Below are 13,898 nucleotides of genomic sequence, written 5' to 3' on the forward strand. Positions count from 1 at the left end.
CATATAAAGAAAAAAGAGAGAGAGAATCAAGAGAAAAGGCATTAGGAAGAATAAAACCAAATGGAATAGAAGAGACAAAACAGGGGAAGACTATGGAAGTATAGTAGTATAAGATGTGGAAAAAAAGATGAGCCATTCTTTTTGTTAATAGAAGCAGGGCTTTTTGAAGGGGGTTTTCAGTGAAGAGGAGGAAAATCGATTCTATGTCGTATACCTACTCTGTTATAAAAATTTTCTTAAAGTGCAGGATTCTGCTCATAGTTTGTCATTTATTCACTGAATATTCATAAAGAATTTACTATATGCTAAGCACTGGGGATATAGCAGAGCACAGGGTAGACCAGGTCCCTGTCTTCATGAAACTTCAGACTAGTGTGGGAAGAACACACAAAAATAAGTCAGCAAGTGCACATATAGGATGTATGCATTTTCACATTTGCTTATATCATGAGCATGATTAGTACCATAAGGAAATAAAATGGTTAATATATATCATAGAAACTAAGAGGTCCACTTGATGAAGTGGGGTTCTCTAAAAGGGGTAACATTAGAGTTAAATATTGATAGATGAGAATGAACCAGCTATGTGAAGAACAAAGGGAAGAACCTGTTAGGCACAGAGAAAGGAAGCACAAAAGCCTGAGAAGATAAATCATTCGGTGTATTTGAGGTTTGAAGTGCAGTGATCAAGATATCAGGTACTAGGAGCTAAATGACCTAGGGCCTCTCAGGCCATTGTTAGGAATTGAGGGTTTGTTGTAAATAGCAGGGTTTTAAGCAGGTGAGGGATGACATTTTCAGGAGGGAACTTTGCCCTGTTTTATCCGCCCTTGCTCACAGGTAGTGCCATCGCGTTACACCCCACCCGAAACTGGAGTTTAGAGGGGATGCAGAGGGCAGGTGCTTTTTCCCGCGACCCTTCTTTCTATCTTCGCCTTGATCCTCTGTCACCTTTTCTACCTTGACCTTAGAGACTGCCATGTGGCCTAAGATGAAAACCAAATCTAGGATCGCGTATCCACTTTTGGTAGAACCTTACTAGTCTTACATATTTAAGGATCCCAGAATAAGGATAACAACAAAGAATTAGGCTGTATTAGCTTTTTTCTATGCCCCCTTTAATAATGTAGCACAATGATTTATATAAATCTGTTTATCCTACATCTTTGTAAGTTTCCATCTTATAGGTAGGTGGCAAGATTTTATTTTCACAGAAATGTCATTTTGATTGATGGACAGTATTGGTATTACTTTAAGATTTCCCTTCCATCATCGCCACATTTCTGAATTTCTCATTATCCTTGAAGATTTATGCCTGAAAGCTTCTCTTATGATTTTTAAATTGTGACTTATATTTGGTCAAAATTTGCAATGCCGGTCTCAGAAACAGTTCCACTCTGATTCAGATATTGAAAACTTTAGTCATGTGTTTACAAATGGAAATTTATTAATACAGCTTTATCTTGAACATGAACATTTATACTATAATTAAGCCAATCAATTTTTAAATGTTGATAAACAAACCAACATTTGAAATTTTTTAAAGTATAAAAGAGGAAAACATTCCTATTTTATTTTACTTCTCTGATATGTTTTATACAAGTGTCTTTTTAAAGCACTTTGAACTCTTCTTTCACCATGTAACATTGCTTTTTTCTGTTTGCAAAATATGAATTGCCTTGTATTCTCTTTGAAGCTGTCTAAAAACTGCACACTATTACTTAATTAAGTTATTTTTTTCAGCTGAAAGCGACCATTTTCCACCAATTAGGTTCTTTAAAAGGGTCACATAAGTTCAGTTAAGTTTCTTCCTATTAATGGTAGAAACAGGTTCTGTGTAGCTTTTACAAAAATGTGAAAGAAGCTAAATGGCTATTTTCCTGAATTATTGAGAGAGAGAGAGTGCTTATTCAGAAACAGAATGTTTGAACTATTTTGCTTTAAATCTTATTTTCATTCTATTAATACTTTTAATTAAGCATGAAAAAAAAATTAGTTTTCCAATACATGGGCATTTACTAGACAGTTCATCTGTTTGCAGCGGAGGTTAAGAGGCTTTCCTCAGAAATGAGCTATGCAGCTACAGTTAAAGATTTGCCCTCACCCCAGTGACTGTTTTGTTTTGCAGGCCACAGTGTGAACGCATGAATAGAAAAAGAAAATTTCTTCTCGCTTCAGTTCTTGCTCTCCAAAATTCAAGTTTTATCTACCCTTCCTGTCAAAAGTGCTTCTCTCGGATAATCCTAGTCTCCAAAAGGTACAAGCAAAGCCTGTGAGCGTGAGAGAGGAATCATGAGTGAGTTGCAAGCCTGCGCAGGAAGCAGAAATTCCCCACTTTGGTGTCCCCGCTGCCACAGCACAGCAAGTTTCTGGCAGAGGAATCCCAGACTCCAGCCTTTGCCAAACGTTTTAGAGACACCAAAGAGCAAAAAGACTGCTGCCTAAAGATTTTCTTTGAATGCCAAATCCTTAGCAATAACAACCGTAATAGGTGTTTGGTTTCCTATTTGATGGGCTTCACCCTCTTCTTTTTTTTATCCTCCGGGACTTAGAGCAGTGGCAGTTTTCAAATTACATTCTGGAGAGCCCTAGGGGTCCGTGCTTCTGGGGGGAGGCGGGGCTTAGAGGGGGACTGGTGGGCAGCGCTGACCAGTAGGATGGGCTCTGGGCCCCCACTTTAGTTTCAACAAGAGCTCCGTTCTCATGCTTGTATTGGGTTCCAGGATTTCATTTGAAAGGTTCCATGATATATATAAAGATGCAGACACATACACCTACAAATATAAGAAATACATGTATAGAATCTTTTTGATCATGTAAGATCATGTTTACATATGTGTGTATATATATATACCTATATATATGTACCTATGTGTGAATCTGATAATCTGTTCATATGAAGGACCAAATTACTGTTATTTTCATAATATGTGTGGGTGTGTACTCTCCCAAAAACTATGAGCAAGGGATGGTTCTTATTTATTTAGATAAGCTGTCTCCCCAGCCCAAAGAGATCTGAATTGCTCTTCTAGGTTACTTAATGGGACTCCTGTTCCTTTAGTCTAGACATCTGTCTCTGATACTAAGAACTTTGTTTTCCTGTTTTAAAATGTGAATCATAGCTCAGAGACTACCAACCTGTCCTCTTTGCCTATTCTTCTGGCCCCCTCAACCACACAAAATGTTTGTGTAATTTAGTTAAACAAGGCAAATTGAATTTCACATACATCAATCATACTTTTCTCCTTTTGGGAGAAAGTGACATGTAAAGCTTTAAACATTTTTTTTTTTTTTTAACTTACTGATCTTAGAGAGCACGGAGAAGGGAGAAAGAGAGAGAGAGAGAAACATCATTTTTTGTTGTTGCACTTATTTATGACTTCATTGGTTGATTCTTGTGTGTGCCCTCACCAGGGATATAGCGTGTAACATTGGTGTACTGGGACAATGCTCTAACCAACTGAGCTACCCAGGCAGGGCCAAAGATAGATATTTTAGATTTTATTTTTCAATTATAGTTTACAATCAGTATTATTTAGTATTAGTTTCAGAGTTTCAGGTAAATGGCATAGTAGTTAAAGATAATCATATACTTTACAAAGTGTTTCCCCTGATATTTCCAGTACCCATCTGGAACCATACAGAGTTATTACAATATTATAGACTATATATCCTGTGCTGTACTTTACATTACTGTGACCAATTTTTACATCTTAATCCTTTCACCTTTTTCAAACCAGTCCCCCAACACTACTCCCCTCTGGCTACCATCAGTCTGTTCTCTGCATCTTTAAGTCTGTTCCTGCTTGTTTTGCTCATTTATATTGTTCTTTAGACTCTACATGTAAGTGAAATCATATGGTATATGTCTCTCTCTGACCAGCCTCTTTCACTTAGCATAATACCCTCTAGGTCCATCCATATTGTCACACATTGATTTCATTCCTTTGTATGGCCGAGTAGTATTACGTTATATGACGCTGGCAAAAGTACATGAAACACATAGTTTACTCTTCTATTATTATTTATTGTGTTATTTATTTGTTATATTTGTAAACCTACATTTGCCCCATATGTATTTTACCCACCACAGCTTTTTTATCCACTTTTGTACTGATGGGCTCTTGAGTTGCTTCCATAAATATACATTTTTAAAAAATATATTTATTTACCTTGTATACATTCAATTTATTATGAGATTCTAAATGTGGAAGGGACATCATGTAATCATCTAGTCTAGATAATCTTAACCTGGGGTCTACGGATAGGCCATAGATGTATATGAATCCTCCAGTCCCCAAAATATACAAAGTATCAGGTGTTCTGGTTATGTGTGCATTTTTCTGGGAAAGGGTCCATTGTTTTCATCAGGTTTCCAAAGAGTTTCAAGACCAAGGCCACGCTAAGAATCACTAATCTCTCCACTGCACCTACTTCAGCAATATCTATAGCTATGCTAGAAAAATAAACAAATGAAACTTGCTGTTTTAAGTGGTATCACAAAAAAAGTAGCCATTTCAGGTGTTATTTTACACATATCTTTTCAGAGACTTTTTGAGATCAAAACCATTTTCATAATCCTAAGGCATTATTTCCCTTTTCACTCTCATTCTCTTATGAATGCATAGTGGAGTTTTCAAGAGACTACATGACTGACATGTGATATCACAGCAGAATGAGCAGAAAAGGAAATATGAGAATTCAGTTGTCTTTAGTAAACAAAACATTAAAGAGATTTGCAAATGTAAAACAGTGCCACTCTTGCTAATTTTTTTTGTAACACATAGCTATTTTTATAAAAACTGTTCTTTTTGTTAACCATGCAGCGGATCTCTTATTTTGAAAGAATTAATAAATACTTTTTAGATTTATTAATTTTCTTTTTCATTTAATTTCTCATAATCAGTATAAAATATAAGTAGAGATTACTTACATAAACAAAACCTCTTTGGTTTTTCTCGATAATTTTTCAGCACATACAGTTTGAAAACTTCTATTTCATAACAAATGACATTTTGGAAATAGGGGTATTTCTAGCAGTTAAATCAGAGAATTATAATTGGAGTGTGTTATTGTTCCTACCCTTGCTTCCCAAAGCATAGTCAGGGGAACAGCTGCATCCGTATCACCTGGGAGCTTGTTAGGAATGCAGGATCTTGGGCCTTGACCCAGACTAATTGAAACAGAATCTTCATTTTAACAAGATCCCAGGTGATTAGCATGTATATCAAAGTTCAAGCCCTGACCTTGGCTGGGTGGTTCAATTGGTTGGAATGTCACCCCCATGCACAAAAAAAGGGGGAAAAAAATGGGTGCAGGTTCTTCCCAGGTCAGAGCACTTATGGGAAGCAACCCACTGATTTTTCTTTCTCACGGTGGTGTTTCTCTTTCTGTCTCTTTCTGTTTCTCGTTCTCTCTTTTCATTTCTCTCCCTCCCTCCCCTTTTTGTATCTCTAAAATCAAAAAATATATCCTCAGGTGAAGATTTTAAGAAAAGTTCAAGCTGTGGTGCAAAGTTCAAGTATGGATTACTCCATACTAACATTTATTTCAATCCAGCCTTATTCCCAAATGATTAAAGGAAACCATGTACATAAATATCTTCATTATACATATATTATAGAAAACTATATATAATTTAGCTTTGGCTGGGCGGCTCAGTTGGTTGGAGCACTGTCCCTTTTACCAAAAAGATTGCAGGTTCAATTCCCAGTCCAGGTACAACCTACATTGTGGGTTTGAGCCCACTCATGTGTATTGGATGTGTACAGGGAGCAACTGACCAATGTTCCTCTCTCACATTGATGTTTTTCTCTCCCGCCTTCCGTTCTGTCTAAAATCAATAAAACATATCCTTGGGTTAGAATTTAAAATAATAATAAGAAGAAGAAGAAGATATATATATATATAAAATTTAGTGTTCATATGCATTCATACTAGTAAACCTAGTTTTTGTTAGGCTATCATTGATACTCTGTTTGCAAGATAGTTTCTTATTAAACTTACCGTTCTTATAGTTATCATAAGACACATACAAGACAGATCTCCTAGCTAGAAATCCAAATCCTTGGATTTGAGTCATAAAGTTCACTAACTTTGTCACCTTGGGCAAAAATTCACCCCAATTGCCTCATATGTAAGTAGAAATAAAAGGCCTTGTCTTGTTTACTTATCAGAATAAAATAATGTATGTTGAGAACATTTATAAATTGCAAAATGCTGATATCTATTAACTATTCTAAGACTTGCTAAGAATTTTACATTACACTTGAATGCTTTATTAATATATAATTTTTAAAGAAGCTATATTTATGGCCAAACTACAGCACAAACTCCAGCAGATTTCCGTAAGATTATAAGAGAAGCAGACTAACACTTATTAATTGACAAGATCTGCAATAGATCTTTACTTTTTTTTTCTTTTACTTCGTGTCCATTCATCCTTCCTCAACCCTGAATTTTACAGATCAGGAATTCAAGGTTTAAGGGATTTAGTAACTATCCCAAGGCCAGACATTTAGTACACTTGATGCATAGTTTTTACCAGAAAGCCATTGGCCGTAATTACACATTGCCTTAAAAACAAGTTAAATAAGATGTTTTGTACCTAGCTTTTTGTAATCTGATAACTTTTTAGTATATTCCAATAAATTAAAGAAAGTTAAATTATTCTTATAGTGGTGAGAAAACTATAACTGGGTACTCTGTATATAAATGTTTATTAACTGTTTCAAGATTATTATTTTTTTAATAGAAGATAAACATTAATTTTCAGGTCTTCTGCTGGTGCAGTGTTTACTTCATTGTACTTAGTTTGCACCACCCCTGACCCCAGACTATACCTCACTTTGTTGAAGATTAAGCTACCGAGTAGGATCACCTCTCTCTCCCCACCATCCCCTTGTGCGTGCACGTGCATATACACAGTTTTCCTTCACTTTTCTGTCAGTTTGCACTACTTAATTTAAGTCAGTGAGGGTAGCTGTTATGAATAAATTCAAAAGAGATTGGTATGAAATAGTTTAAGAATATAAGTTGTATAGAAACATTTGTACACAGAATGTTATTTTTAATTTTAAATTTTCCAGGTGTGTTTTTTCATCAAATGAAAAAAAATTTAATGAACATTTCTGTATTTTCTTTGTTCTACTTTTCTAGGTCTAATTGTCCAAAATGTGGTTCTACTGGTGAAGCTAAAAATGCCAGTTACAGATACAAACTTTCCATAAAAGTTGCAGAATCAAACAAATTATTTGCCATTACTGTTTTTGGAAGCTGCTTAGATATATTTTTTGGTCTTACAGCCACTGATTTACACAGGTAAGATTATTTAAAGCATTCTCTTTCTTAGCTACTCCTTAATATAGGATATTAATAGAATTTAAAGATATGTGTGCATTTTTTTTGTTTTTTAAGATTTTCTTTATTTTTAGAGAGAGGGAAAGGGAAGGAGAAAGAGAGAGAAACATCTTTCAGTGGCCTCTGGCACACCCCTACCAGGGGACCTGGCTTACAACCCAGGCATGTGCACCAAGCTGGAACCAAACCTGCAATGGTTTACAGGACAGTGCCCAACCCACTGAGCCACACCAGTCAAGTCTGAAAATAATGTGTTTTTAAAGTAATATGTATTTAATAAAAAGATGACCACTCAGCCTGGCTGGTGTGGCTCAGTGGATTGGTTGCCAGCCTGGGAACCAAAAAGATGGTCACTCATCCTCAGATCATCAGTTCCTTTAAAAGATAAATAATCAAGAAAGAGATGTTTAGCCCTGGTTGGTGTGGCTCAGTGGATTGAGTGCCAGCCTGCAAACCAAAGGGTCTCTGGTTCGATTCCCAGTCAGGGCACATGCCTGGGTTGCAGGCCAGGACTCCAGTTGGGGGCGTGTAAGAGGCAACCACACATTGATGTTTCTCTCCCTCTCCCCCTCCCTTCCCCTCTCTCTAAAAAAAAAATAATATCTTAAAAAAAAGAAAAGAAAGAAATAAGATGTTTATTTCTTGAATACATATTGTGATAGTGTTAAACCAGGCTCCTCTTTTGAGGCCAACTAAGCTGTAATTAGAATATTAAATTTAAAAACTCTAATCCAAGTTAGCAAACATAGAATAAGAAAGTAAAAGTGTTTCAAACTGAAGGATTATCCAAATTGAGGTTAACACTCAAGTGGCTAAAGCCCCTTGAGGCAGAAGCCATTTGTGGGAATATTTGCATATCAGAAGTTGAAATTTTGTCATTTCTCTCATTTGCATTACCACTACACCTGCACGGTTTGACCTGTCATAATGTTGTCCTGAGAGTGCAAGAATATGTATGAGCAACTGAAGCTTTTTCTCCCCTTCCGTCTTCCACCCTCCTCCCATAATCCTTGACAGAAGAAATGTGTATCTCCTTGTGGAGAGCAAACTCATTTGAACAAAGGACAGCAGAGGGACCATGGCCAGGATTGCAAGGAAAGGGAACGATGTCCTTCTGCTTTGAGGAGAAGGGCTAGAGATCCCACCACTGCTTCCCCTGCTACTTTTAGAAGAATTGCTAGGCCTGATAGGCAGGCATCTACTGGATTCACACTTGATCAGTTGTTTTGCCTCTCCAGCTATGGGAAACGAGAGGGAACAAAATGCCTAGCTTTTAACATCACTTTTTAAGATATGTAACTCAAAAGATTCGTGCTGTGTTTTCAAACTAATTGTTCATATCTCCTGACCTTATGGCAAGTTAAAATTTCAAAATTTATCTCTTCACATTTTTTATTTTCTTTCTTTTCAAGATACATTCAGGATCCTAATGAAATCCCAGTAACACTGGATAGTGCTGCAACTCAGAAGCTATTAACCAAAGCAGTTGAAACTTGCTTTGTTGGACAGAGCTTTATTTTTGGAGTGACGGTAATTGAGACTAGCTTTCTTTTTTGTATTCTGTTAACATTTCCATTGTAAAGAAATCAATTGAATTCTTTAAATAGTTTTTAGGAGTCATAAATGTAAGAGCCTGTAAGTACTATAGACTATAAAAATAGGCTGTAGGTGAGCTATTAAAACACCAACTGTGACAACTTCTTTCATAAGTCAGAAGAGCCTAGTTTAAATGCTTTCAGAGCTTTAAAAATCTAAATTTATATAAATTCAGAAGTGTCAGATATTTGTTTATCTACATATTGATTAACTCTAAGAATAGGTTAGGAAGGATGGTCTTAAATAATTATAAAAGTGATGATAGAAGTTAAGAAGAATGTACTGACTCTGAAGTAGTAATCATTTTCTGTCTCATCTGTGCTAAAGGGAACAAATGGAAATGTTATCCATATGCAATCAGGGTTTTAAAAAGAGGAATAGAGCACTCTGTAACGGAACAGTGAAGAATGACCCAAAGGGAAGGTGGGGCCTGGAACTAAGGAGCTTCTTTAAAAAAAAAAAAAAAAAAGGCTTAGATGGCACTTTATCTTTTTTTTCTTTTTTCTTTTTTAAACAGGTGAGGACATTCCTTTAAGCACTCAAAGTTTATGGAAGCTAATGAGAAATATTATATAATAGCTACCATTTATTGAGCAACTACTATTTGCTAAGCATTGCAGTTTTCCATGTGTTATTGCAAATACAATAATCCTGAATTTTAAATTTATTTTAGAAATGAGAAAACTAAGGCTCAGTAAGGTTAAATAAGTTGTACAAAGTCACAACACTAATAAATGTTCGAACCAGAATTTGAATACAAGTCTTTATCCCATGGTTTATTTCTCTTACTTGTACTGTTGTGCCTATGACACCAGAGGAATTGAAATTAATTTAAATCTTTGTTTCACATTCTAGTCAAAGAAAGACAATTTCATTCTCATGTAAATTTATTCTTTCACAGAATTTTGAAAACCAACATGGGCGAGGTTCAGATTCCAGTAACATCTTAGAACAGCACCCTGATGGCAGGAGAGAAATTAGAGAGCTAGTTGCTTGCCAGATGGTCCTACCAGACCCGGGTGTTGCAGGCTTCACAGTCATTGACTACTTCCGGCAGCTTTTGCCGCTTCCTGATTTCAGGAAACTTCATGGTGGCTCCCAGACACCTAATAACCACTCGAATAATGATCTCAGCAGCATATGTGGCCCTGACAGCAGTTCTTATTCTTCTGAGTCCCATGGCAGAGATAATTTTTTAATACTCTGGCAGTCATCACTTGAACTCACTTCCATTGTTTCACAGCCAACAGATGATAATTTTTCAGCTTCAGATCAAAGCAAGTCCACTGATACTCTTCACCAGAACAGACAGTGCATTTCCTCGGCAGAGGCCACTGGTTCCAGTGGTTGCCCTGAAGCCATTCAGTGTTCATGGAGCCTTGTTTCATATATGGATAAAGGGAGCACAGCACAAAGGCTGGGTGAAGGACTTGGCCTGCAAGCTGATCAGTCAAGTGCAGTTCACAGCAACCATCATGATATTGGAGTTCCTGGCTTTAATTTATTCCCCTTGAAAATGCAAGAGCCTAATGAGCCAAGTAGTTCAAAGTCCTTCCACAGTGCACTGGAAATAAAAAACAGGTATTCCCAGTGTGAGCTGACATGTCACCAGCATCATGATGTCAACACCACCCTGAGCCCTCAGGAAAGACCTACATGTTACCCACTTTTATCACTCAGACCTGAGGAGATAGCTGGTGGTTCCCAGGATTATGACCTCAAGATTTGGGATGATCTGCCATTGTCTGAAAGTTTAAACAAGTTTCTGGCAGTTATTGAAAGCGAGATTGCTATAACCCAGACAGATGCCAGCAGTAGGAAGCGTCATCTAGATAATGGCATCAATAAATTGCATGCAGACCACAGCAGTTTATCTGTGACTCCCCAGAAAACTATGGGACCCTTGCATCCACCACCCATAGCTTTAAGATCATCACAAGCAACCGTCAAAACAAACTCTGGCAAAGATAACTTCCTTCCTAGCTGTGAAGCATATCTAACTCCTAGTGTTCAAAAAGAATCACAACCACATGACACAGAGGCTATCTCTGTTAGTAGAAGTGGAAGAGATATTTCTGAATATTTTTTGCCAAATGCTTGTCTGTCAGCTCTGTTTCCATCTTCAAAAAGTTTAAGAACGTCATCTTCTCTTAGGAAGTCTACCAGGAGTCCACCACGTAAGGCTGCAATTTCAGTTATGTGTAGTACTTCAGAGAATGACCATTCTTGGCACAATATTAAATACTTTAATGGATGTGGAGAAAAATCGCTTTTGGAAACAAGTGAAAAGTTGACCACTTGGTGTTCCAGGAGGTATAATGATGTTTCTGACCTTTGCAATTTAGAAAATAAACAGTATAGTAGGTGGCCTGAGAACCAAGGTGACTGTCTTACAATTTGCAGGAAACTTACATACCCTTCAGAAGCTCTTTGCAGCGGTCCAAAGAGAAGTACAGATACATTGGAAGAAATGCCTTATGGACATAGAGATAATAATTTAACACAAAACTATTTTCCTGGTCATGAAGGTAGCTATGATGCTTCTGCGGATTTATTTAATGACAGTGCGAAAGAAACAGACATTGCAGCAGAAATCACAAAAAAATCACAGGATATTTTGTTACAGTGGGGACAGCCTCTGTTACAAAGTCATCATACAGAATATGATTCCTCACTGAGATCACTTTCTGAAAACTCTAGCCAATCTTCACAAAAATTATCCTTGCAAAACATGCCTGCCTCCATGTACCCAAAAACATGCCCTTCGCATTTTCCATCAGATTTAGAAAGTGATTTTGAAGATAGCCAAGACTTTGTTCCATGTTCACAGTCAACTCCTGTTGCAGGATTCCACCAAACAAGAATTCATGGGATGAAAGGAGCTTTTGAGAAATTACTTGCATTTTGTTCAGATCTTAATGCTAACTATATAAATAAAAGGATTTCCTCTGAAAATGAGGCGCAGCAAGCCACTCCCAGCTGTCGAAAAAATATAAAAACACCCAGCCAGAAATCCAGAAACATTGTTATATCTAGTATTACACAACCAGAGGTTTTCAACAACTCTCCTGTTGCTGAGTGCCTTGAATCTGACATTGATGAATGGGTGCCTCCTACCACAAAAAAAGTATTTCTTTCAGATAGGCTTGGATTCCAAGCCATGGATCTAAGGAAATGTCCTGCTGCCTGTAGTTCTTCTGACCAGAACGCATTACCAAGAAAGAAACTGAATCGTATCAAACAAAGAACCACTAAACGTCTAATTAAGAAAGAGTTAAATTTAAACAATATGTTTACAGCAGTAGTTACAAACCAGAAAACTCCTAACTATAACAGGACACACTCAGGGTGGATTTCCAAAGAGTCAGTTTTAGGACCTGGTTCTTGTTCAGAAGTCAGATGTTGCCTTTCATTCCCAGAAAATGGGCCACCTTCAGTGCCTGAAGCTAAAAATGCTTGGTCTCCTGAATTGTTTTCATAAAATGTCACCTTAACCCAATGGCTGAACTTTTGAAGATAAGTCTGTTTGGAAACTTGCCTGCGCTGGCATGGAAAGTGTTCTTCCCATTTTTAATCCTTAAAGAAACACAAATAGAAAAGAGGTGCTATTATGCCTTTTAAAAGGTTTGTAAAGCAATTGTTTTTTCTGTTTTATCCAGAATACTCTGATTCAGATAATTTGGCACTTTATATCCTTGATTATACTTTAGTAATATTGTTAGTTTTGTGTATTAAAATTATTTGTTAAACTCACATGTATATTTGGAAATAAAGCTTTTGCAAAGCAGAACTTAAAATCTTCACTAACTGTGAAGCTCAGCTCAGCTCAGAAAGTGCCTGTTACGTGTTAGGCCAACTACCATGTCAAGTTTGTGATACCAAGCTATAAGATTACTAATCTCAAAAGATTTTGTTTTACTGGGTAAGATATACATACTACAGACAATTTCACTACAGTGCAGCAAATGCAATAAAAGAGGTGTTTAGTGGGTATTACAAATATTTATGTTGCTATAAGATCATGATAAAGAAGCAGTTAACCCAGGAAAATCTGGGCTGAGGATAAGAAAGGTCAATAAAAACTTAACTGTTTAGAGTTAAATGTGACTGTCGCTATTTTACTTAATAAATGTTATATGCTAACTACATTTGAGGTGCTAGGAACACAAAGAGGAAAGCCAAGCCCCTTCCCTCAAGAAACTCATGGTCTAATAGAGTAAACAATTAGTACCTGGTAAGTTCTGTGATTAAAGATAAACTTGAAGTGCTAATAGGAGCAAAAATCAGGAGCAGTTTCTAGATACTCAAGTCCTTAGAAGCACCTCAGCTAAACTCTTTAGCTGTGAAACGTTAACTCTCTGTTCAGCTCCCTTTGCCATTCCCCACAGCATCTATTCCAAATCTTCATTCTCATGTCACCAACCTACTACTATGCTTCTTGCCTTCTCCATCATGGATATTGAAATCAGCTGGAATTTTCTCAACTGCCCACATCCGCACCTACCCATTTGTCTATATCTGTACCCACCCACAGCTGCTTTCCTCTAATCTCAGAAAACAATGCACACCTTGTAGTTAGTGCTGATCTTTCTAGTATTTGACTATTAATCAATTACACTCATCTTTACCTTCTCACGTTATTGTTTCTCTTTCTCTCCCCAAATTTGTATTTTGAAAATATACAAACACAGAAGACTTAAAAGAACAGAGGAGTACAATGATATATCATCTCTATGTACCACTTAGAGTCAGTTATTTTTAACATTTTGCCTTTTGCATATATGTGTATATACTTTTAATGTATCTGTAGAGATCTAGTTTTTGCTGAGCCATTTGAATTTAAGCTGCAGATAGGGCATGTCACTCCTAAATACTTGGACATAGATTTCCTTAAAGATTTTAACTACTTAACTACAGTATCATTGTCACACCAAAGAAAAATA

At 36.7% G+C, this 13,898-nt stretch overlaps 1 protein-coding gene across 1 annotated transcript; it reads left to right on the plus strand.

The window, feature by feature from the left end:
* The first annotated feature begins 2,114 nt into the window (after nt 1–2,114).
* DDIAS (DNA damage induced apoptosis suppressor) lies at nt 2,115–12,436 on the plus strand. The gene is made up of 4 exons (XM_054576167.1): nt 2,115–2,257; nt 7,159–7,320; nt 8,772–8,889; nt 9,857–12,436. The coding sequence occupies exons 1-4, from the start codon at nt 2,145–2,147 to the stop codon at nt 12,434–12,436; spliced, it is 2,973 nt and encodes a 990-aa protein (XP_054432142.1). The 5' UTR covers nt 2,115–2,144.
* The last annotated feature ends 1,462 nt before the right edge of the window (nt 12,437–13,898 follow it).

This window comes from Pteronotus mesoamericanus, unplaced genomic scaffold, assembly GCF_021234165.1.
Source record: "Pteronotus mesoamericanus isolate MK-2021 breed Mesoamerican mustached bat unplaced genomic scaffold, CSHL_Meso_final contig_33, whole genome shotgun sequence".
Taxonomy (NCBI): Eukaryota; Metazoa; Chordata; class Mammalia; order Chiroptera; family Mormoopidae; genus Pteronotus; species Pteronotus mesoamericanus.